General features: G+C 39.5%; 2 protein-coding genes across 25 annotated transcripts in view; one reads left to right on the forward strand and one right to left on the reverse strand.

Annotated features, from left to right (window-relative positions):
- LOC116231129 (uncharacterized) overlaps positions 1-26,568 on the reverse strand; it is a 329,878-nt gene that overhangs the window by 216,026 nt on the left and 87,284 nt on the right. The window lies entirely within an intron of this gene.
- LOC149918147 (uncharacterized) lies at positions 3,756-6,283 on the forward strand. Its single transcript, XM_090139031.1, has one exon. It carries the CDS (start codon positions 4,360-4,362, stop codon positions 6,280-6,282), a length of 1,923 nt encoding a protein of 640 aa, XP_089995157.1. The 5' UTR covers positions 3,756-4,359; the 3' UTR covers position 6,283.

The raw sequence follows: 26,568 nt of genomic DNA on the forward strand, positions 1-26,568 counted from the left end.
GGAGAACATCCCTGGCATCATTACAGTGATGAATAAGGGTCGTTTCCCCACCCAGTGCAAGTCAGTGATTTAGACACCAAATTTGCAGAGTAATTCAAATCTATGCCAAGCGGGCAGCTAGAGAAAAGCATTTTATATCAATGCTCTGTGGTGTGAATATTTAACACTGCCAACAGCTCAACTTTGTACCTGACCAGGACATTTCTGGATAGTGAAATTTAGTCTGAAGTTGGAAGCACCAAGCAACATATTTTACAGGTTTTGTAAATCAGTTCTTACACACAGCTGCAGACAGTAATATCTCATGATCCAAATCCCTGATGTGGCCAGTTCCAGATCTCTGGACACAAAAATGCTACAGAGAAAGCAGTAAAATGCTTTAGACAAGTCATGGATAGACAAAATTTTGTAAGGGAAAAGAACATATTAAAACAAAGCAAACTGTACTTTCACAACACTTTCAGCATTGCCATTTGCAAACTCCCTATTATTGTGATACCAGTAGAATAAGTAGTTGTCACGGAGTTAACTAGATCAATCTATGCCCATGACAGGGGGCAGTGGGCCCCTGCCCACCCCCCCCCCCCCCCCCGGCCCCACAAAATGGAAAGGAAGGAAGGGAGGAAAAAAAACAGCGGCAACAATCTATGGAGGAAAATACTAACTATGATATTGGAATGCAAGATAACACAATATAATACAATCTAATTGAAATTGAGACTAATAAATCAAATAATATAGGAGAGAGAGAGTTCCTGAGACCGAGTCAAACCTGAAAAGCTTGGAACAGCTAGGAAAGCACCTCCAGCACCCACTGCCAGGCAGTAAGAGACCGCCCCACCCAGAAGGGTCAGAGCCCATGACTTCCGTAATGCGTAAGGATAGGTACCTGGAATTGGAGCATTAACACTTTAATTCCAATACATGATGTTTTGATGGAATACTGAAAACCAAAAAACATAAAACCATGACAGTAGTATCATGTTTTTGTAAAGCACATCTTCATCACCATCACACTCTTTTGGCAGTGCAGAGACGTCAAGCAGCTTGTCATAGATAACATTTCCAGTCTGAAGTATCATTATCTCCCCGCTTCCATCTCCTGAAGATTGTTGTATGATTTTGCCCAGACACAACAGTCTAAATGCACTTTCCACATAGGAAAAAAGCATATCTCCTATGAATTTGTGGCCAGCTTCTGTTTAATATAACCAGCAGGATTAGATTTGCCACTTTCAATAAATAGTTGCAATTCCTGGTTTTCTCTATTTTTTTTTTCTTCCCAATTTACAAGCTTATTTGAGAACATCTATTCAGTTGTCTCTTTGCACTTCCAGGCAGTAAAAACATTATCTGTTTCCAGTGCTAATGATTGACAACTCAATGACTTTTTCCACGTGCCTTGGCAAACCCATCAAATATCATGCTCCTTGAGATTGGGGAACGGGTCTACAATTTGAACTGTATACACCTTCTAGCTAATAGAAATTTTAAAGTCTATGAAGTTTTTCTATCACAAATAAAAATACCTGGAATCAAAACTTTCTAGGGAAATGCTGAAGAAGAACATAGTCCTCATCTCATTTACTCATTTGTGCTTCCCCATTTAACAATTCATGTTCTCTTAAGAAAGAAATAATCACAGTCTTCCTCTGTCTTAGCACAAGCCCAATGATCATGTTAACAGGTTGAGGGGTAAGGTATGAGTATTTTACACCACAGTTATGATTCTCCTTTGGGATGTTACAGGTTGACTGGGATAATGGGATTTCCACTATTGGCCTCTGAATTTCTCTATTCCTATCTGTAAGAGGTCTCTGCTTTGCTTCTGAATTTGACATCTATCTGTAACATGGTTTCTACAAGTAACCTTTCCATATGGTGCATGCAGAAAGCATTCTTCACATTCCTCACTGAACTAAGGTTCAGTATAATAAATACGTCATTGTAACGACTACACAAATCTTGCAGATATTTTCACACTCTTATATGGTAATTTTTGTAGGAAGTAACATGGAATAATGTTATAATGTGATAATTATGAAGGTGACCAGAACCTATTCCAGAAATCTGAATGAACAAAAGAAGTATATTGCTATGCAATTTCATCGAGTTCTCAAAAGTGGATAAATTCCCCAAGTCTAAGTTGGTGCAACATCACTGGTCTAATTAATAGGTTTCCAGCTACACTTATCCCAGTGCGAAAAATCCTAGGAAGTGGAATTTATACACTAGATGCTTATCTGTAGTGCTTTCTCTTTTAAATAACTATGCTTACTACTTAAAAGAATGTGGTTATTTTAAATCAGGAAATTCACGGAAAACAGCACATGACATCTAGCACACCCCAGATAGAAAGAGCAAAACTTCCCATTTTAAACAAGAAACATATAGTGTTGATCACAAGAGTGAGGAAGCTTACTTGAGTATCTCAGCTCTTACTAGGAGTTCATAATTAAGAACAACTGGCCAGCCACCTGCCAGGGTCTGTGCGTTACTGCCCCTTACAAACATGTAGATTTCATCAGGATGATGCCATTAATGCATTTCTAATTTAATACATGCACTTATAACCAGAACTGAACTGAAACTTGCTTAAGGAAGAACTGAAGTTTACTTCATTGATAAGAGTTTTAGAAACTACAAATACTAATGCCTTCTGATCTATTTCCACTACAGTCAAAAGGATGTATTACCATTTCAACAATCCTGTAGTGCAGCGGTACTATGTGCACTCAGGTACTCCATACATCCTTCTTAAGATTCTCCCCGCCTATCTCTTCTCATATCAAACATTAGTAATATCTTGTTCCAGCCTCTTCTTGCTGTCTTGGTATGGAAAGTTACTTCCAGAAGACCCATAGTGAAAACAGCCCAATGGAACCAAAGAGCCCCCGAACAAACAAACCGTTAAATTGCGTGGAAATCCACTGCCTTCAAAGGCAAAATCTAATTAAGGTTTAAACTGTAATGTTAATTGCACAGTACTGAAATTCACCATGCATTATAGGTTTATTATCAGTTTTCTAACTTGAATAATTTCAGAGAGGCAAATGCAACTTCTGGGACCCATGTTATGACACAGAAATGACATAATTACTAGCAGGAAAATATTTGTTTTACAGTTTAAGGCAAAATATCTGTAGAGATCTTCCTAAGAACTTGGAAACATAGAGCACCATGTAAATTGTTATGTAGTATTAAGATTATACTCAGAACTATTCGCATATTGTGTTTCAGCTTTAATCATCTTAGCATACTTTAGAGAGAACTGAATCTGCTGTTAATATTGCTGCAGATAACCAGATTCTAAGAAAAAAGAATGAGCAAAACAATTAAACAAATAATTATTCAGGGGTTTCTATAAAACAAAGAAATTCTGTTCTTTGTCAGCACCATTCAACCGTCAGAAAAGACAGCATTTCAAAACAGATTTTTTCTAAACTACTTTTCCTACACAAAAACTTTGAAACAGAAGAAATATTCCCTGCTTCATGCACTTTTTTTGCTCTCAACTCATCTATGGTAATACATAAGCTTCTAGTTGAGGCTTAAAACTTAGGAATCTCAATTTCATCTGCATTTACAGAGACTTATGTTAATGTCATGGTTTTGGTTTTTGCTTATTTGACTTTCAGTATTCAACATCAAAACATCGTGTACTGGAAGTGTTAATGTTCTAACTCTACGTACCTATCCCTATACATTGCGGAAGTCACAGGATCTGACCCTTCCGGGGGGGGCGGTCTCTTACTGCCTGGCAGTGGGTGCTGGAGGGTGCTTTCCTAGCCGTTCCAAGCTTTTTCAGGTTTGACTCGGTCTCGGGAACTCTCTCTCATATCTTATTTCATTCATTAGTCTCAATTTCAATTAGATTGTATTATATTGTATTATTTTGTATTCTGATATCATAGTTAGTAAAATAAGTTTACCTCCATAGATTGTTGCCGCTGTTTCTTTCCTTTTCCCCCTTCCTTCCCATTTTGTGGGCCCAGGTGGGGGGTGGGGAGGGCAGGGGCCTACTGCCCCCTGTCACGGGCATAAACTGATCCAGTTAATTCCGTGACAGATTTTGGTGGAGAATGCGGGCATAGCTGCCTTTTGTTTTTGGTTTTTGCTTTTTGGCTCTTAGAACGAATCTCGCTCTCTGCTCTTAGAGAGCTTCGTTAGGGAGCATTATCAGTAGTTCAGGTTTTGTGCTGGGAAACTTGACCTTGAAAGACCAGGCGTACTGCCAGTATTCTGGGATATTTGTAAACTTTGAGCACTGCTTAGTCTGGGTAGTGCCTTTTTTTTCCTTTCCCCCCCCCCCCTCTTGTTAGTTTCAATTCATTAACCCTTTTTGAGCAGAAACCAGCGATGAACCCACTCTTTTTCGTGGAAACGCTGAGTAAGGGATTAAAAGCTATGGTGTTTCTCGCGACCTACTGGCGAATCATCAATGTCATCTTTACTTGTTGTGGAATGGTGTACGTATATAACTACATATGGGCACTGACGGAGACGCCTGTATGGTACCTATCTTGGTACCTATATGCAATGTTTAATACGAATTTTGACACTTGCATCCCGGATGGAATGACTAATTTCACAAGCAACTACATCCCAGATGGAATAGCTAATTTTACAAACCACACGATGTTCAAACCAGTTTCCAGGTTTTCCTTTTGGTTTATCAGACGCTTTTCCAATGCTGAGTTAACTCTCATGCTTGTGGTCGTAATATTACTCTCCCTGAATGTATTCCAATACAGGAATAGTAAGCAGAAGGAGTCTCCTCCAGAACCAGAGAATGCTGACTGGCAGGGAATATGGAGAGGTTTAGGAAAAATCTTAGAAGCATGGGGACCCGCAATGTCATGGGATTTCACTCTTGAGCACCTGTGGGATCCCCAGAAACTTAGCCAGTATTTGGAACAGGGGCAGTGCGGCTCAGGTAAATCTAAGGAGGTACAACTTATTTGGGGTTTGGCTTGTGCTTACCGTGCCATATATAATACTGTTTTGGAGAGAGAGAGTTTCCGAGCTGAGGTTCAAGCCAAAGGGAAAGTCAAATCTGATCAATTACAGGAGACACCAGTAACAATATCAGTTGCCCCTGTGGAGGGCAAGAAATGGAAACGAGTGTCCTCGCGTCTAGAACGGAAAAAAGAAGAAGAGGAGGAGGAGGAGGTGGAGGAAGATCCAGGTGAGGGGCCCTCCTCGAAACCACCAACATCAAGAAAGGCAAAAGGAAAAACTAAGAGACATGCAGAAGAGAGTGATGAAGAGGAAGTTTCTATTACTACTCGTCGGCCTCTGAAGATGACTGAAATCCAAGGCTCAAGAAAGGAATTTATACGGCGCCCAAATGAAGCTATCGTTTCCTGGTTAGTTCGCTGTTGGGACGACGGGGCCAGTAGCTTGCCTCTAGATGGTAACGAAGCTCGCCAATTAGGAGCCATTGCCAGAGATCCAGCTATTGACAGAGGAATTAGTCGATGTCTGGATGGGGCTGCCTCCCTCTGGGAACGAGTATTAACAGCCGTGAAGGAGAGGTACCCCTTCAAAAGTGGCTTGAAGCCTGTGACGAAAAGATGGGATACAGTTGAACAGGGTATCCAGTATTTGAGGGAAATAGCCGTGGTGGAAATGTTGTATGACCCGAACTGTGTTTTTAACGACCCACAAGGCCATGACCCTGAGAGAGTGAGAACAACGCGTGAAATGTGGCAGCAACTCACATCAACAGCACCAGCCAGATACGCCTCTGCACTATTGGCAGCATCGGACAGATACCAGGACCAACAGAGAAGCCCCTTAGTTTATGAATTGATTCTTATGCTCCAAAGCTATGAACAACAGCTACCCCCAACTCGCGCCGCCATCGCCGCCATCTCACAAATGACGGAGCAACTGAATGAAATGCGAGAGCAAGTGTCTTCACTGATGAATCGTGACAAACCTGTAGAAGTATCAGAAACGCTTGATGAAGATCAGAATAGTCAAAAGAGTCTACTGAAGGAGCTGATGAAACTAATACGGATTGAACTAACTAAAGACGATGAACCCTCCTTCTCAGGTGCAAAATCAAAGATCTCAGCTGTTAGAGGCAAACGCTCTCCAGCTCCAGGAAGGAATCCTACATCGCGACTTGCCTTGTGGCGTTACTTACGTGACCATGGAGAAGACATGAGGAAGTGGCACGACCAAGCTACTCATGTACTACGAGCACGGGTGAGAGAATTACAAAGCAGATCAACCGCCAGTGCAGTTGCTCCGGTTACCACAGGTAATGAATAGAGGGGCCCTGCCCTCAGTCAGGGGGGGGAAAGGGATAATAGAGTTTATTGGACTGTGTGGATCCGATGGCCTGGCACATCAGAACCACTGAAATATAAGGCATTGGTGGATACTGGTGCACAGTGCACTCTGATGCCCTCGACTTATGAAGGGACAGAATCAATCCATATTTCTGGAGTGACTGGGGGCTCTCAAGAATTGACTGTGTTGGAGGCCGAGATAAGCCTCACTGGTAGGAACTGGCAAAAGCACCCTATTGTGACTGGTCCAGGGGCTCCATGTATACTTGGTATTGATTACCTCAGAAGGGGGCATTTCAAGGATCCTAAGGGGTATCGATGGGCCTTTGGAATAGCTGCTATAGACACAAACAACATTAAGCAGCTGTCTGTTTTGCCTGGCCTGTCAGAAGATCCGTCTGTTGTGGGGTTGCTACAAGTAAAAGAGCAACAGGTACCAATTGCTACAAAAACGGTGCACAGACGGCAGTACCGCACCAACAGGGATTCCTTGCTCCCCATTCATAAGTTGATTCGTCAACTAGAGAGTCAGGGAGTGATCAGCAAAACTCACTCGCCTTTTAACAGCCCCATATGGCCAGTGCGTAAAGCCAGCGGAGAATGGAGGCTGACGGTGGACTATCGTGGCCTGAATGAGGTCACACCCCCACTGAGTGCTGCTGTGCCGGACATGTTAGAACTCCAGTATGAACTGGAATCAAAAGCAGCCAAATGGTATGCCACCATTGACATTGCTAATGCCTTTTTCTCCATTCCTTTGGCCAAAGAATGTAGGCCACAGTTCGCTTTCACCTGGAGGGGTGTTCAGTATACTTGGAACCGTTTGCCCCAGGGGTGGAAACACAGCCCAACCATTTGCCACGGGTTGATCCAAACTGCATTAGAACAGGGCAGTGCCCCTGAGCACTTGCAGTACATTGATGATATCGTTGTGTGGGGTGATACAGCAGAAGAAGTCTTCACAAAAGGAGAGCGAATAATCCAGATTCTTCTGCGTGCTGGTTTTGCTGTTAAGCGGAGCAAAGTGAAAGGACCTGCTCAGGAGATTCAGTTCCTAGGTATAAAGTGGCAAGATGGCCGTCGTCACATCCCGACAGATGTGATCAACAAAATCACCGCTATGTCTCCACCCACTAGTAAGAAAGAGACACAATCTTTTTTGGGTGTAGTGGGCTTTTGGAGAATGCATGTTCCAAACTATAGCTTCATTGTAAGCCCCCTTTATCATGTGACGCGAATGAAGAATGAGTTTACATGGGGCCCTGAGCAGCAGCAGGCTTTTGAACAGATTAAACAGGAGATAGCCCGTGCCGTGGCCTTAGGGCCAGTACGGACAGGGCAGGATATAAAGAACATCCTCTACACTGCTGCTGGAGAGAAAGGTCCCACTTGGAGTTTGTGGCAGAGAGCCTCAGGAGAGACCCGAGGCCGACCCCTGGGATTCTGGAGTCGGGCCTACAAGGGGTCGGAAGAGGGCTACACTCCAACTGAAAAGGAGATCTTAGCTGCGTACGAGGGGGTTCGGGCTGCTTCTGAAGTGGTCGGTACTGAAACACAGCTCCTTCTAGCACCTCGACTACCAGTGTTGAACTGGATGTTTAAAGGAAAGGTTCCCCCTACCCATCACGCAACTGATGCCACTTGGAGTAAGTGGATTGCGTTGATTACGCAAAGAGCGCGGATGGGGAACCTCAGCTATCCAGGAATCCTAGAGGTCATCATGGACTGGCCTGAGGGTAAAAAGTTTGGAACACCAGCAGAAGAAGTATCACGAGCTAAAGAGGCCCCACCATACAACGAATTACCAGAAAATGAAAGAAAGTATGCCCTGTTCACTGATGGATCGTGTCGTATTGTGGGAAAGCATCGCAGATGGAAATCTGCTGTGTGGAGCCCCACACGACAAGTTGCAGAGGCCACTGAAGGGAAAGGAGAATCAAGCCAATTTGCAGAGGTAAAGGCTGTCCAACTGGCCTTGGATGCGGCTGAACGGGAGAGGTGGCCAATGCTTTATCTTTACACTGACTCGTGGATGGTGGCAAATGCTTTGTGGGGGTGGTTACAGCAGTGGGAGCAAAATAACTGGCAAAGAAGGGGTAAACCTATTTGGGCTGCTGAACTGTGGAAAGATATTGCTGCCCGAACAAAGAATATGGTCGTGAAGGTGCGCCATGTAGATGCTCATGTGCCCAAAAGACGGGCTACTGAAGAACAGCAAAATAACCACCAGGTGGACCGAGCTGCCAAAATTGAGGTGGCTCAGATAGACCTGGACTGGCAGAACAAGGGTGAATTATTTCTAGCTCGGTGGGCTCATGAGACCTCGGGCCATCAGGGGAGAGATGCAACATATAAGTGGGCTAGAGACCGAGGGGTGGACTTAACTGTGGATGCTATTGCACAGGTTATTCATGACTGTGAAACATGTGCTATAATCAAACAAGCCAAGAAGATGAAACCACTCTGGGAGGAAGGGCGATGGCAAAAGTATAAATATGGGGAGGCATGGCAGGTTGATTATATCACCTTGCCACGATCCCGCAGTGGTAAGTGTTATGTGCTTACCATGGTAGAGGCGACCACTGGGTGGCTTGAAACATATGCAGTACCCCATGCTACCGCCCGAAACACCATATTAGGTCTTGAGAAACAAGTCCTTTGGCGACATGGCACCCCAGAAAGAATTGAGTCAGATAATGGGACTCATTTCAAAAATTCTCTTATAAATACTTGGGCCAAAGATCATGGCACTGAGTGGATTTACCATATTCCCTATCATGCACCAGCTTCTGGTAAAATCGAACGATACAATGGGTTGTTAAAAACAATGCTGAAAGCAATGGGTGGCGGAACATTTAAGCACTGGGAGAAGCATTTGGCAGAAGCCACCTGGTTAGTCAATACCAGAGGATCTATCAATCGTGATGGTCCTACCCAATCCAGCTCTCTACATACCGTAGAGGGAGATAAGGCCCCTGTTGTACACGTAAAGAGCATGTTGGGAAAAGCAGTTTGGGTTCTTCCAGCTTCTGGAAAGGGCAGACCTCTCCGCGGTACTGTTTTTGCCCAGGGACCTGGATCCACTTGGTGGGTAATGCAGGAAAATGGGGATGTTCAATGTGTACCACAAGGAAATTTGATGTTGGGGGAGTGCAGACAGTAATTCCATGTATATAGACGTGTGCGTGTGATGCATTTGTAATCATTTTGTTTGTTTGCATATGTGTATATATATATATATATATATATATTAAGCGTGATGTAGTGATGTAGAATAAGGGGTGGAATGTCATGGTTTTGGTTTTTGCTTATTTGACTTTCAGTATTCAGTATTCAACATCAAAACATCGTGTACTGGAAGTGTTAATGTTCTAACTCTACGTACCTATCCCTATACATTGCGGAAGTCACAGGATCTGACCCTTCCGGGGGGGGCGGTCTCTTACTGCCTGGCAGTGGGTGCTGGAGGGTGCTTTCCTAGCCGTTCCAAGCTTTTTCAGGTTTGACTCGGTCTCGGGAACTCTCTCTCATATCTTATTTCATTCATTAGTCTCAATTTCAATTAGATTGTATTATATTGTATTATTTTGTATTCCGATATCATAGTTAGTAAAATAAGTTTACCTCCATAGATTGTTGCCGCTGTTTCTTTCCTTTTCCCCCTTCCTTCCCATTTTGTGGGCCCAGGTGGGGGGTGGGGAGGGCAGGGGCATACTGCCCCCTGTCACGGGCATAAACTGATCCAGTTAATTCCGTGACTAAGGCTCAGTGCTCTAAATGTATTATGTACAAAGAACTGAATTCAGTTCCTAAATATCTTCGATGTCTTAAATGCTGAGTGTCATGTGTTATTTCTATCAAAGATGTTCTGGCCCCCCAGATTGGCACTTTTTCCCATTGCTTTGCTCTACTCTGATATTCATGAGTTAACAATGAAATACCAATGCACTTGCATGAATGCACGCTTAGACAAAGCTTTTTCCCAAACCATATTTCACAGTTTCTCTTTTAGAGTAATTTCCACTTGACAAATGACTTCTTACTAGACATAGGTGAAAAATGAATGCTGCATATTCATTCAAAATTATACATACATAACAAATTGAGACTAGCCCTTAGAAAATTTATGTTATTCCTACATGAAGGAATCATGAAAAGCTCTGGATAAAATAAACCATAGATTGGTATTTTTCATTCACAGAAAGAATCAGCTCACTTCATGAATGATTTGCCAATAGAAAATAGAAATAAATACACAGCTAATACTCCTTGAAGTAAATTATTTAACTAGGTGTACTTTTTGCCTGAACAACATAGGTATAAACAGCCTTCTTCTGTAACAGCAGAATTTTTTTTTTACCAAGAGAAAGACTGTCTGAATAGTGATCTCCTATGTTTGTGAATGAGCCATTTTCAATTTGACCATTTATACAGTCATTTTTATAGGATCTGTTTCTTGCATCCTGATTAAAGCAGGCTGCAATCAATACAAGTAGATTAACAGTTCAATGTATAAAATGGTAAGGATGTAATTATCACCTTCACTGCTCATAAATTTATTTTAAATGAGAGAATTATGCACCAAGAGAGGCCTTTAAATGCATTCAGTGCTTGCATTGGGAGACAATTCTTTAAAGAAACTTCAATCTCTATGACTAGATAGCCTTGAAAAGTATGGAAAGTAGGCTTCTCAGTCCACGCTCTCTTGAAATACTGTAAATATTTACAGTTTAGATCTGCAGACTGAAATTTTTTTTAGAAGACCTATCATTACACTTACAAATAGTCAATGAGAGTTATGTGCCTTTCAGCCTTTAAGGGATCAGATACTAAATCAATGATGCAGACATCCTAGAATAGCATTCTCACTTATTTAATAACTAATATTTTGCCTGAAATAGATACATCTCTAGACTGCAAAGCTGTGGGAATTAATGTGCATTTGAGTTATTTGGCACCTTATGCAAGAAAAAAAAATAAAGAAAATATTCAGGCAGCTTTAAGATTATTTTTTCCCTTGTAGCAAAGAATAAGAGCATCCTAATTGGAGCTGCTCTTGGCACTTGGCAGACATGAAGAACTCCTGCAGCTGCTGAGAAACCAGAATACATCAGGAGTAGGAGAGGAGTGGAAGCAGAAGACCACAACGTCAACTCTTAAAAAATAAAATATAATCACAGCTTCGTCTCATACGTTATATTATCAGGCAATAATCACATGCTAACATTTTCATGAATGTGCCTTGACTAATCAAACAACAAGCAGGTGCCATACATTGCTTTCTAGCTGCCCTGAACTGCATACAGCATGGAAGCCCAGAAAAGCATTAGTTTTTTCAACATTTAACAGACATGTTACTTTTGATTTACAGAATGGATTCATTAGGGTTTGAAAAGACCTCCAACATTATCTAGTCCAACCGTCAACCTGTCACTACCATGCCCTCTAAACTATGTCCCCAAGTGCCACATTTGCAAAATGCAAAGTGTACCACTCTCCTCAAGTGACAGGTGCCTCTCTTGTCCAATAATGCTGCCTAAAAATCAGAACGCTTCATTGCTTTTATGATTTGCTGTCTCTTCCTACTTATGTCTGTGATGTCACCTACTGACCAGCTCATTGGTGAGGTGCTCAACTTCAGGGTGTTCTGGGGAACATAGTGGTATGCAGAGAGGGGTTCCTGCACTAAGACCCCCTGAGATAGGTCCAGGGGGCAGTACTTGTGATATGGAGGCTTCCCTGTCCTTTCTTCACCTGGCTGAGCACAGAGACCTAAAGGTTTGAGGGGGAAACAGCAACAATTTCCTGACCTGTGCAGTAGGTGAGTCTTCTCAAGGATGACCCCCACCTTCCCAGTGCACTTACATAGTCTAAATCACAGACTGTCATAGACTAGAAGAGACCTTGACAGATCACCTAGTCCAATCCCCCTGCTGGAGCAGGAAAATCCATGTTAAGTCACACAGGAATGCATCTAGGCATTCTATGATCTATGATCTTTAGATCTATCTAATAGGAATCAGCTTTTCTTTCTGGAAAAAGACTCCAGAATACCTAGTATTGTTTAAGCCTTTAGACTGAAAAAGAATCCCAGGAAGTTCCAATAAACTGCACTGTATGAACTAAGAGACTAGCATCCCTTGCTGTTTAAGTACTGAAGATATGGCAAGGCATAGAAGTGGAGATACTCAGCAATGAATTAATAACACGTTCAGGCCATTCCTGCCCCCGAGGCCTGGAACAATATTCTTCTCTTGCAAATGTTCACAGATTTCAGATTATCGCATCTGTATAGCAAAGGCTGGAACTCCTGACCTAGCAATATTTCACACATAGCACAGAATGCCAGACTGAGCTGCAGCAACACTGTCAAAAACACAACAAATGTAAGGTTCTGCAAGGGAAATCTGAATATCCTTGGCAATCCTCCTTCAGTACAGTCTTGTCAGTGTTATTCAAACCACACATCTCTGGTGGGGAGCTAATTGCTTTGCCTGTAAAGCCTTCATTTATTTATTTTTACATACCTGCCTCTTCTTCTTCAGCTTTCACACTGTCCCAGATAAAAGGACTATAAACACATTTTTGCAACGTTCTATAAAGCACTAAGTTCTCTGTTTGATTAATGTAGCAGTATTAAGGCAGCACACAGCCATCACATGCTGACAAGGACTCCCTGCAGAGTGTCAGATGTGATAGCAAATGCAAGTATGCTCAGAAGATGCCAGCTGCCAGAGGGGACTAACTAACAAGCTCTTAAAAAATGCCAATTTTAACTTCAACTGACAAAAGAGAAATTCATAGTTCCTGCATAAGCGGGAGGTGCATCCTTGCACACAAAGAAAACTTTTTAGACCACTGTGCTGAACAAAGTGGGTGCAATTGCCCATGAGTCCTTTTGTAAATGAAAATGTCTCAAATAGAAAGATCAACTCAACCGCTTTTATTTCAGACTAATTCAGTCCAAAATTTTGCAAAACTACAAGAAAGAAGACTAGAACATTTAGCTGTGCTTCTGAACAAATTTGTAATATTATCCAGGGAGCTGACCTCTTTGAGAAAAATTTCAAACAATAAATAAAGGAATCTCTTGATAATCCTTTCTGTAGACAGAACATGACTGGAGTGGGAGGTATGTGCAAGTTCTTCGCTGTTCATAACAGATACACAAAAACAACAAAATAAGAAACCTTTCATCACATCAGGGCACTCCTATAAACCAAAGATTATTTTTTCTGATTAAACTTTTGGCAAAAAAATTTTCAGAGTGAAGTCACACAAAAATAACAAAAGTTTTTTAGAACAGTGCTTTAACATTATAGGATGACTTATCTTGAGATGCTTGTATAAAGTTGGTAATACAGACTTTTTTTTTTTAATCTGCACTAGCTTTTACAGGACAAATAAAGATGTAGCAAAAAAAAAAAAAAGTGTGTTATATTCCATACAGTACATGTAATGCACCTCTTTGTTCCAGATTTTTATTGTTTTCCAGTCACAGCTTGTGACAAATCACAATTATATTCCTGGATACCCATTGGGCTTTCTTCAATAATAATTAATCACCCTTCTGTTGCCTTTACTTATGTCCTCTGTTCTTAGGCTATTATTATCCACATGCCCAGGAAGATGTTATTATGTTCCTTCTGTAACTCTTGCTATAAACAAAATCTTCCTTCTATTTTCCAGAGAAGTTATTTTTACTTTATAGATCTGGTAAAGTAATCAATAGTCTGGGCAAAATGCTTTTTCTTTCATTAGAACTATGCCTACCTGCAAGTTTATTTTTGATGTCAGATATATATGGGAGACAACATTTAGAGCATAAGCAGTTGTTTTTGAAAGAACCTTGGTGCATCATTATTTCATTTGAATTACAGTATAGAGATTCCATCACTCCAGGTCCATTGTTGTTTTTATGTCTGTACGCACAATTAATAGGGAATTTCTACCGAACAGGACAGAGATTTTTCCAACTTCACCCATTCTGTGAAAGCCACAATAATTGACAAGATAGTTTTGGACTTTCAGCTGTTTTGTTTGTTTTTTTTTTTCCTGCTCTGGACCTGTTCAAGTCACAGTCTCAACCTTTTATCCTGAGTTAGGATTTGATTTTATTGTTAATCCCAAATCTTTTCAGAGAATGGAAAAACCATCTCTTGACAGCATCTACACACACAGCCTCAACTAAGAACAAGAAATAAAACAGAGATAATGGACTGCCCAAAGAAATGACAGGGCTACAGAGGGAAGGATCAAGGGAGCAAAGCTAACTCTACTCTTTAGAATGGTTGATGAGAAAGAAATGAATTCACCAAATTTGTAACAGTTTTTCCCCAGACTGTATGGTATGGAGAAAAGTAATTAACTCAGTATGCAAGAAGATCATTTGCTTGGTGAGTCTAGTCACAGCTAAAGGGAGACCGCAACAGGGCTAAAAATAAGCCAGCAGTACCAGACAGTACAGAACCAGGCAATGACCTCATTACTGAGTGCTACATAAAGGCTTAACTAAAGCAATACACACTTTTTCTTTTTTTTTTTCCTGTTACATGTTGAACACTAAGTTCAGCCTTACAACTTGTCAGCTTAGCACACGGAGAAACAAATACATCAAATGCTTGAGTAAAATAGGTTTTATGGTGCTTGCAAGATTATGCCAGGCTTTGTTGCTTGAGGAAAGCAAAACATCCACTTGCCTTTGTGAGGGAATTGCATTACAAATATTTCTGCTTATATTACAAAAATAGAAGTGAAGCCCTGAACCAAATAGCTGAATTCCAGCCTCCCTAGAAGTACAAGATTCCTTCCCAAAAAAGTACTTTCTTCTTCTTTCATTCAGTATTAAGAAAAGACTTTCATAAGGTACAGATTCCAGGGAGTTAAACACATGTTGACCTGAAACCAACTAATATGTCATTATTATTATGGTTTTGGAGTCTGCAGCCACTTGCAAAAAGCACCATTACTGCAAGCCCTGCAGTGACATCTCCCCAAATCCCATTTAACACTAAGGACCAACCCAGGATGCATGTAAAGAGAGCTTACCTGGGATAGAACCACTTGCTTCACTACACCAAAGCTAAGTGTCAAAAGCACAGAATCTGGAGCAATTCCATGGCTAACTGAGGGCAACTCAATCAAAAAGACAAACATTATCCATTCTCCACCTTGTAAACACCAATTGACACTGCATACTGTTGCTATGTTTGTTTGTTGGTGGGTTTTTTTTTTGCCATGAAGTCATATAGTAACACTACAAATGTTTATGCTTCTATTTAACAAATATCTTTATGGAGGCTGCTTTAGGAGGTATTTCCATAAATTCATTTCAGATGTAAAATTTCCAGAGCTACACTATTTCTCATTTATTGGTAGAGCCATCTTCCCTCAAGTTTTTTCCTGTCATTGTTGTAAGAACAGTTTTATGTCCCTTTTTAGCTGTGGCTGTCATTTACTGCTCACCACCTCCTTTTTAATTTATCTTTTCTGGGTCAGATTCCTCTGCCCCAGAGCAATTTTAGCTCCCTCAAAGTGGGACACTCAGACTAAAGTCAGGACTAGTCAACAGTGCTTCTTTTAAGAAAAATAAACAGTTGAGTGACACACACACAAAATCATTTTAATGTTATTTGTTCTTGAGGAATTTGAGCAAGATACACAAAATATTCTAAGAATTCTGACTTCATTTCCCCATCATTCACAATTCCCTTTTGCTGATTTTTGTCTGTCATTCCCATTGTTTACTAGGTGAGGAAGAAAGCAGAAGAGACAAAAGAAGGAAACAACGTCAAATGAAAGAAAGAAAAGCATGTGTGGGAAGCGTCATCTCTCTCTATAAAGACAAAACTAAAAAAAAAAAGTTACCAAAAAAGCCCCCAAATTTTAGTCAGATGCAGATTGAGGACCTTTCATGAAGCATCGTATAAAAATAATTTGGTTACTGGGAACTTTCGTGTTACCAAGCACCTCAGCAGCCCCTGAGCTGCTGTAGGCTGAAATCAAGCTGCTCATAGCCTTATAATGTTAGAACATTATATAGGGTGCTTCTTTGATTGAATTTCATGCAATCCTTAGGATTTTTGGTTTAGAACTCTGCAGACTCAATTCTAACAGCATATATTAAGAGTAAAGGCTGAGATCTTCTGTTCAGAAAAACAACAAGAAAAATACAACTTCACACTTTACCCACCTACTCAGAGCTGGTTTAAAAAAAATCCTTTTCAGCAACTGTTCAAAAGATTTACTCAGTTCAGACAAACAATGCAGTTCTGTACCACTTTGAACATATCCAGTTTTGTAGCAAAACTGTAAAGTTATAAAATAGTACTCCAGTCCATTAGTCAGTCCTGTCATCCTCTTGAGCTCTTTCAAGCAGATCTTCAGCTTCTATGGTCTCTAAGCTTCTAACTTTTAGAAAATATTAATGACTATGTGGCAGGGAAGGAGGGAAAAGAAATACTGTGTTTATTGCCCAGAGCAAAAGCTAAGGGTGACCCAGGCTTAAAGAAGGTTTTCAAAGTTCGGATATTTGCATTCTAATCAAATCTTTTATTACAGAATTCTCCCTTAGATCGACATTCTGCACATCAGCATGATTGCGTATTTAGTTGTATATGGATCATCTTCAAAGTATTATGTTATTTCAGTATGCAAAATATATCAAGCCAAAAGTTCAATACTATTGAGTGAACATTTTCTATTTTATTTATTGTAATCAACACCCAGAATAAGCCAGTCAGAAAAGTACAAAGTGTACCAGTGTTCTTGGAAAAGGTTTTTTCCAACAGCACCCATAACACCGGCCTGCCGCTGCTCCTGTTGACATCAGGACTGAACAAAGGCCAAATCACTGTTTAATTACCACTAACACACTGTTTTCAGCAGTTGAATTCACAAACATTTCATTCATTCATCTTGAATTTGTACATGTGATTTACCCCAGTCGTAGTCTACATAAATATATACAGCAGTATTATTTTTTTTACTGCTTCAGTCAACTTGTCTTTTTATATCTAGCATAATTAATATTTGTTTTTCTAACTCTTATTTAGAATGAAAAAAAATATCATCTAATATGTGGAGTGTCTCCTCTCTGAGGAGAATTTAATAGACAGGACATCACACTCTGGAAAGCAATTGAATAGGTATGTAACAGTTGTACCCCAAATTACAATCTACGTGAGGAAAATGAACTGGGGACAATTAAGTCTTTGAATGGGAAGCAATTGAAATTTGCAGGGAATGTGGCTAAAACAAGAAACTGTCTGTCACAGGATGTTGATGAGACTCAATACAAAGAAGAATTCAATAAAAATTAAGGAAAAATATTACTAAGAACTAATAAAAACCACATGCTGGAAGCAATGTTTGTTAAATGAGTTTCCTAAGCCACAGACTGTTGAAAGATGCAGGATGTAAGTGGAGAAGCCCCACCCATTCCATGTTCCTAAACATTTGGCCCCGTCAAAGAGAAGCAGTGAGATAGTCTGACACTACAGCCATTCTTCTTTTTATGGGCATTGCAAAATTCAAAGTACTCAAAACTCTGATTCTTTGCATCAATTTATGACAAAGGATGCTTTCATATTTGAAATACAATGAACACATTGCATTTGTGGTGTATCAAAGGAGCAATAAACTGCCTTCAGGTGACTGTTACATTGTGAACTTAGTATGCTGGGAGATGTTAAGAGGTAAAAGGCATGATTGAAGACATGAGTGAAATACTGAAGATTCAGCAAAATTGGATGAAAATGGAATACAAAGCTTTTCAGTCAGAACTGAAAAGTTTTGATGCTTTGCAGGTAGGGCAATGAATCTGGTTACAAAACAGTGGGACTGCAAATAAAGAAAGGAGAGAAAAAAACTTAAGATTAAAACAGAGTTAGCACTGTCAAGATATTTTCTCACGTAAAGGTCTTGTCTCTAACTCTCAAGTTTTGGATGACACCTCTCAAATACAGAAGTTCCCCTGTGATTCAATTTGTTTCTCTGCTCTGTTGATATGACCATAGTTATCTCAGTCTCAAAAAGGTTAAATAACATTGGCAAAACAAAGTTTTTGTCCCCAAAGTAGAAACTGTTCTGTGAGTGAAAACAATCAAGTTCAGTTCTGAATCCTCACAGTGACCAGAAAATATGTCAGAAAAAAATGTACCTGTTCAACCAGCAATGGGTCAGATAGCACAAATGCACACAAGTGGATGTGGCTATGGGTTTAGCAAGGAACAGAAATGTAAATGACAATGAGAGCCTAGGTTACAGTTTACGAAAATTAGTCTAAACATTAACATATATATTTTATACTTCTAATACATACTTCTATTCACCTAATTTTTAGCTTTTCAGGTGAAAAATATTAAAAAAACACTTTTTATCCCCAGATGGTCTGATTAATAGGTGATAGCCTGGCTCTCTAAATTCAGTGTAGGACAGCCACGGACTGACTATTGTCTTGGCAAGTCTGCTACTGCCTCTTGCTTTCAGCTCCTCAGACTCAGGTTACAGGTACTTCCCAGAACTGCTCTCCTGGTTACACTATTAAATCACCAGGAGGAGACCTTACGGTCCTCCACAACAGTACATGTAGCCCAGGGATGTTCAGCATTCTTAAACAGTGAGACTACAATGCACTTAATGCTAGCCAATCTATACCATCCCTCGCAATGTACTCTGCGGCACAGGTTGTGGTTCAATACCCAACTGATAACCCAACAGGGAAGGGAATCCCATCAGTTGTCTCTAAGCCTCTCTCTCCAGATCACAAGATTAAGTGTTTGTCTACCAGATAATTTCTACATCTAAGAAGTTGTTTGCAAGGCTTTCATAACACGTAAGAATACTAGGAAGAAGCTGTCTAACCTTCTGTTTTGCCCAATAAAAAGTTGAATGGAAATTAACGAAAGGCTGGAAATCTTTTAGCACTCAGCAAGAGATAATTCAATTATTTCATCTAAATGATAGGAAATGTCCTAATTGCCATGCTACTTTTGACTTCTGTGACACCACTGTCACCAGAACCAAATTGCTTCATTGATCAGAATCCTGAGCAACAATAGGGGCAAAAAAGATGCCACTAGAACAGGTCAGAATTCCTGATCTGAATCAGAAAAGATACATAAACAATTGAAAACATGCTTTCAAATAAAAACTAAAATCTACTTCTAGTTGGGACCAACAAAAGTTTTAATTAGACAATGTTGGTTTGTTTTTAAAATGTCAGAATGTTTCACCTTACTTGGTATTTGATTTGGTTTTATTGCTCTGGTTATTTTAGGTTTGAATTCATATTCAAATATGAAACAGAATTCATAAAAAGTAACATGAAAATAAATGTTTGTACTACATTACCAATGAAATTACTTCGAATGATAATGTTTAAGCTGCTTACCGTATCTAAATGACTCACACTTCTCATATAAAACCAGTAGCTTGGTATTAGTGAATGGAAGCAGGAACATAAAATTGAGATTCCACAAATTCCTCCCTTCTTATGACTGTGACTAAAAAGGAAGTAAATAGATTAAATGATGCTCTGGTATTCCCTAAGTCCATGATAATTCCCATTTTTTCTCTGCTGAACTATACAGAGCCCAATGCAATTGCAGAAGAGCATTGTTTCAAAGGGAAAATATTCTAAAGAGTATTGTAAAAAGCACAAATAGAGAAAGATTTTCTCTCTGCAAGTCTTCTACAAACTCAGTTACAACAAGGAAACAGCAACTTTCTTTTTGCCTGGTAGATTGTCATAAGTTGGCATGATTGAGCTCACCATGAGAGATCTGTGCTGCTGGAAAATAGCTAGCTTCAGATTTCCTACTGACTTTTGATCATTCAGACGAGCAGAGAAACTCCAGAGAAGACTGATGAAGACAATATAAAATACACACACTGCATCAGAGAGTGGGACTAAAGCAACTACCGTATTTTCTTCCCTGTAACCAAGAATTCTGCTATCCTGACAAGTATAACAATCCAAAATCAATTCCCTATATGCTAAATCCAAAATTAAACAAAAACCCTGAAGAAGCCTAATTCAGAATATAACAAAAAATTAATAATAATTCATAGAGTGCAGGTAGTCTCAATGGAAGCAGGTATGATTTTATTCTTCTTACTTTTCAAAACAGAAACAGCAGAAGCGAGAGGCCCACAGTGGGCCAGGGAGAAATGTGGGAACAAAATGCTCATCTAGAGCTCCATCCACTGAAAGAGATTGCTGCTGGACAATGTCACCAACATTGGTAATGTACCGAATAATTACATATAACATTAAAACAGCAGTTAAAGATATCTACAGTAAAACTTTGGGAAGTCATATCTTTGCTGAAGGTTAAAGAGCAAACCAATGATTTTTATGAGGTCTTACAAAAGTAGAATTCATCTGAAGACCTTTACAATATGCACACCTAATTCTTGCACCATCTTTCAATGGGGAGAAATATCTTTCAGTTTTACTTACTCAAAAGACATACCAATTAGGCTAGACGAGTCAACATGCTTTTTTCTTCTCATTGATTAAAAATTAAACATCTCAAATTCCCGAGAAACGGACACCTGCTCTGCTATAATTTGAGATTAGATGACAAACTCCACATAAAGTGAGAGGGTTCTAAAGACTTGTTTGTGGGTGTCACTGCAGTCAGTTCGAAAATGGTTAAAAACAAGAAGTAGAATGCAACACAGTTATATAAGACAACATGCTGCATAAGTAGCAGCTCTGAACTGGATTATCCAAAGAGCTCAAATTCCACAAACCATCTGAAGCAAAGAGGAGTCCATCTCTTAATTATTTTTAGTAGAAGCTGTTAAGATCTTACCTCTGGGTAATGAAATCGGATCTCTCATCTGTACCCACTACCCTTCTTGATCCAAATGTCTGAATAAATTGGGACAGAACAGTCACAAGACCTACTCCAAAATATTTGGATTTTCAGAAGGGCATATAACTCTCATACAAACTTTGAAATATTCTTGCTCCCATCCATCAAAACAGTAAACATTCGTTTTCATATTCCTCTGCTATTATAGAATGAATTTGAGAGTACGCTTTTCAAAAAATACTGTAATGGCAGCTGTTTTAGGAGAACAGTCCTGCAGCAATCAAGTGGACAGCTTCTCTGGAAGTGTGAGGCCTACTTAGACAGAATTGCAGGATAGATCCTAAGTTGTCTCTGGTTAAAGATCCTACTAGAACACAGTGATTCATTTCAAGAGGCCTGAACTACCTTGACGGATGGAATGATGATGACTGTTTTACCCTTCTCTGGGTAGGGCTCTAGCCAGTTTTGCTGCATGAATAAGAGAGCCTGAAACAGTTTTGTATGAATTAAAGCTCACAGTGATGACCATTTGTAGATCACCATCTACAGAAAATAAAGGAAAGCTATAGCCAAATAATAAAATAAAGCAAAATGTCAAACTGGCAAATTCTTAAAAGAACTCATTACTTTTAGCACCCATCAGACAAGGAAAATACAAAGTAAGATAATTCCTAGAATTCACATAGCAGTGAGATTTTCCACTTTTCACTGACATCAGTATGTGAAAACTAGCCACTTTTTCAGCAAGAATACAAAGATGCAGTTAGAAGTCTCAAGGCTAGGATGATATTAAAGTAACAAGTTGCATCTCTTCACAGAAAAAAAAATCCTCGTCTCTTCCCTCAGCATAGTAGAAGTCTGTTGCACAATTCTACCGTTTAGTCAAAAGAACACTGTCTCTTGCAGATTACACACGTTCTAAAATAACTGATATTTAATACAAGGTGAATGTTGTGGGCTTCCTTTGTTTGTGTGTGTGAAGTAGCCCATGTATGGTACCTTAGGAGTACTCAAAGTGCACTCCCTACACAAATAACAGATACAGGATAAATAAGGAACTGCTTTTTATCAGCAAACATAGCTGTTCTGAAGCTATAGCTTCAGAAAATCAAAGAATTACATGTCTTAAATTAGTTGGAATTAAATCATATCTTGTAGCAAAACTGCTCCAGTTAATGGATATTGCACGGCCTCTGTGGAATATGGAATATGGTTCGTGACCTTGGTTCTCCTACTAAGTTAGTAACTGGCAACAGTTGCAGTGCTTTCTGAATAGGAAATGGAACTAAGTGCAACCCAAGAGTGTTATTTGCAATCTTGTTGGTGAGCAGTGAGCCAGAGCACCATTTTTACCTGAGCTGTGTCAGTTCTTGAGCTCTGAACTACTCCATGCAAATGAATGAGTTCCTCTTGCACTCCTCTCCTGTCTGCATGTAAAACCATAGAGATTTTGCCACATGTGCAGCATACATGTAGAAATGTGGGAGGCACTGCACTGTATAGATCACAAGCTTCCTCTCATATGGTAAATGTTTCAAAAGTTTGCAAAATGCCGTTTATTCTGATCAGAAATCAAACACAGATAACGTGTTTTGGTGTCATACATGAGAACAAACTTAGGGAAATCCAAATGGTTGTGCCCCTCCTTGATACCATTTGTGGCAGCATGTTCTCCCACTCATACTAGATGGCTGTACCTCTGATAATTCCTTTCTCCCTTCCCTACTCATAGCTGCATTTAGCCCTTCCTAACACAGCCAAATTCACAGTAAAATCTCTATTAGATCTATCCATATTCCTCTCAATCTTATCTTAGGGCATATTAATGCAAAAGAGATTTAAAAAATTAAAGCAATATGGCAAGTTACTTATGCAATTGATTCTGGTTGCACCTATGCACATGGCTCAGGTGGTGGAAAGAATCATACTGATTTTGCCATTAAGGAATCAGTCCTAGACTTCTCAGACACTGCTTGCTGATTTTGAAACATAGCCAAGTGTTTAGCACTCATGAAATATTTTGCAATTGAGAAATGGCTTGGTAAGAGCAACATATTGTTGTTGTGATTATTATGAAAGTACTTTTGTATGCTGGTCTTCAGACAGCTAGAGGCCATTTTAGTATCTGCACAGCTCTAATGACAGCTTGTGCTCTCATCTCCTGCCTCCCATAATGTTGAAATAAATAAACAAGCAAAAGTTTCTATGGACAGAAGGGCTCTCAATTATTAGAAATTTCACTATGCTATCCAGGAAATAACTATTTGCAGACTATCCAAATTGCTTCATGATAATTTGGCAGATTTCTAATTCAGAAGAGAGGAACAATTCTCTAAAATTTATGGCAGAAGCTTGCAAAGCTGTATTTCTTTACAACAGAGCTGACTCACATTTATTCTTTACTTACTCCGTATGGTAAGTTGTTACTAGAATTCAGCCCCAGATGGCAGGTTAAATTGCAGAGAAGCGTTCAGTATTTACAATGCTGATGAGACATGCAAAAGTGAAATAGTTTTATTAGGAAAGCAGGCTATTCCTTAGACTGGCATACACAAAAGTATAATTCCAGCATCGCCATTGCACACAACTGCCTTCTACCACACCACTGGGAGTAGAGGCTTGGTTTATTCCATTTTTGGAGTAATATGAATAGAGAGGGCAAAGAAGAGATGGAGGGGAAAATACAACAAAACATATAGATTATTTAAAAAAAACAAACAGAATATCTAGCTGAATATGACACAGAAAGTAGAGCAGAGCAAGGCAATTCATTTGCCCTAGATCCACAAAAATCAATTAAATACTACTTTATATTTGACCTGTCCTTTGCTGTACAACAGTTTTCTGGCTGTATTCTGTGCTAGATTTTCAATAGGAGCTAAGGGTGACTTGCTTAAGTCCCATAATTGAAATCATACTGGTTGCTAAAAAATGCCTGGATAACTTAATTCCCCAGGGCCAGGACAATTTACAGCACAGAATGTTGCATCTGACTACATACTTCTGAGGGGAGAAACGACCATCTCTGTGAGGTTACCCCACCAAATACTTAGCAAACCAAATCCAAAAAGCTGTGGTGCTGAGAAGCTGGTCCCTCCTTTATCTGTGCACTCCAGTGCCCCAGGGAGAGACCTGAGCAAAGATGTTGCATTCAAAAATGTAAATGATTAAGCCTGAATCCCTTCGGGAGAAGAAGGGAAGAGAAGGATTCAGAGAATTTGCCAAGACAGGACAATACAAGAAGCTAGGAGAGAACTTCCTCTGCATCTGTCCAAACCAAGAGTTTCAGCACTGTTTTCAAACTGGGCTCTTCAGGAAAAGAGAATGAAAGTTTGTTTTTAGACTATGAAGGCTATTAACCCCAGTTATACAATGGCTCAGTTTTACTACTAAGTGCTAGTCCTCCCCTCTCTTCAAGAAGTCTTTACAATAGAGGCATTACACCAGCCAGCCTCCTGTGTTGTAATACACAATGCTTTACAACTACGGAAGCAATGACTGTCAGTTTGCATTATGTCCCAAATTTCCAGGATAAAGATTATATCTATTTCAAATTGTTTTACACTCCAGAAAAGACTACTCAGGAATCTCAAGCGGATCAGTATCCTGATTCAGATTTAGAAGACATAAACGTAAGTGAAGATGGATCAATTCATGTCTACTTGCCGAAACACGAGGCGTCACATGAGATGCGTTCATTTTGTACTTACATATACAGATCTTATTGTAGCAGAATAACAAAGGTACCATTTCTCATAGGATTTTAGAGTTATCCAGGGTGGCTACATTCAGAAAGACCATTCTGACTTCCAGAAATAATCAAGCATACTAAGGAAAATGCATTATCTTTCCTTAGGAATTAGGACTCTGATGAAAGGGAAGACAGTGAGCTCCAGAAAAGTACCCTCTACAACTTTCCAATTTCGTAACCCTTGCACAGGACTTATCCATCAGTGTTCTCCAGACAAAGGATTTCACAACCCTTGGCCAGGACTTGCTTGGAAATGTCCAACTGTGTCCCCAGCAAGCTTTGAGACAATGATGTAAAAGAATAATCTCTTACACTCTGCCCACAGCATTAACATCTTCAAGCATTGGAAACAGGTAACATTAACATTCTTTTTCTTCTTCACTTGAGGAACACCCAGTTATTGTAATGCTCTAATTATAAAAGCAGCACTTCAGGTACTTGCACATTAACTATTTCAGGGCAAAATTAAACAATTGGAAGGTCCAGCAGTATAAGACCTTGAAAATTCAGGCTATTTTATCTGTGCTAGATTTTATTCTAAATGAGTATTTTAATCACGTGTCTTATATAAATTAGCTTAATGTGCTCCATTCATAGGAGAGTAAACTGTCTCATGCATTTCCTGTACTTGAAGTGCATATAAGTCTATAAGTAACTATTCAAATGATTAAAGATCTAAGACATTTTTTTGCTTGTGGAGTTTACTGCATATGAAAAAATATTTTTATGCTGTTACTGAACATACACAGACAGGGTCTGGATTACCATCAATGAAAATTTTAGCACACTAAGCAAAATTCTCAGATGCATCAGTATCAGTTTGTCTTCACTCCTAAATTTGTTAACAAATGGAAGAAAGGATGAAAGCAAGAATTCTCTCAGCTGGGCTGATAAGCATCAAGAACTCCATCCTAGTTCCCCACTCACATTGTCCATATCTAAGAAGTAAACAAAAACATGTTTGGGCATATCCCTGCCTCTATAGGCATTGCAAGTCTTAAAAAAAAAAGTCCTTCCCTCAGTCATTATAGTCCAGGACCACGCAGTGATTTGCCAACCCCTATCAGCCTAAGTCCATTAAAAGAGAACCACCACATTACCTTGACAGTAACGTGTCATGTTGCATGTGAAAGTCTTGATTCCTTGTAAGTGAAAATTTTAGTACTACACCACAGAAATTTGTAGAAGTTTGTGTTGGTGTTCTTTACCAGAAAGGGTAAAATAATATTCTTCAATAAAGTGCTCTTCGATACCTTACTCTTATATTTCTGTCCTCTAAATATTTAGATAAAGGCTCACAATAAAGGCAACAAGTCCATTTGTATGTTTAAACTTAATCACATGACAAAGACATTCATGGGTACATTTGTTATGTATGACTCCTAGTTACATATTCCCTACTGCCCTATTTTTCTGCCTATAAGTTTGTCTTTCTTTGAACTGTAGTTCAACTGAAAACAATAAAATTCTTCTAGTTCTATCCAGTTAACTTATGTATGCTCTGGCATACACATGATAAAAGTTCTCATACAGTTTGGGGAAGTCAGAAATATATCTCAAACATTTGTCATAATTTTCAACACCTGCTGCTACAGTTCTGCATAATTCTAAGAATTCCAAAAAAAGTTCCTTTTTTTTTTTAAATATTCATCTAGAACATCCAGTATAGTGTCCTTCCACACAACACTGC

The sequence above is a fragment of the Phasianus colchicus genome, chromosome 4 (assembly GCF_987193195.1).
Source record: "Phasianus colchicus chromosome 4, bPhaCol1.hap1.1, whole genome shotgun sequence".
Classification (NCBI taxonomy): domain Eukaryota; kingdom Metazoa; phylum Chordata; class Aves; order Galliformes; family Phasianidae; genus Phasianus; species Phasianus colchicus.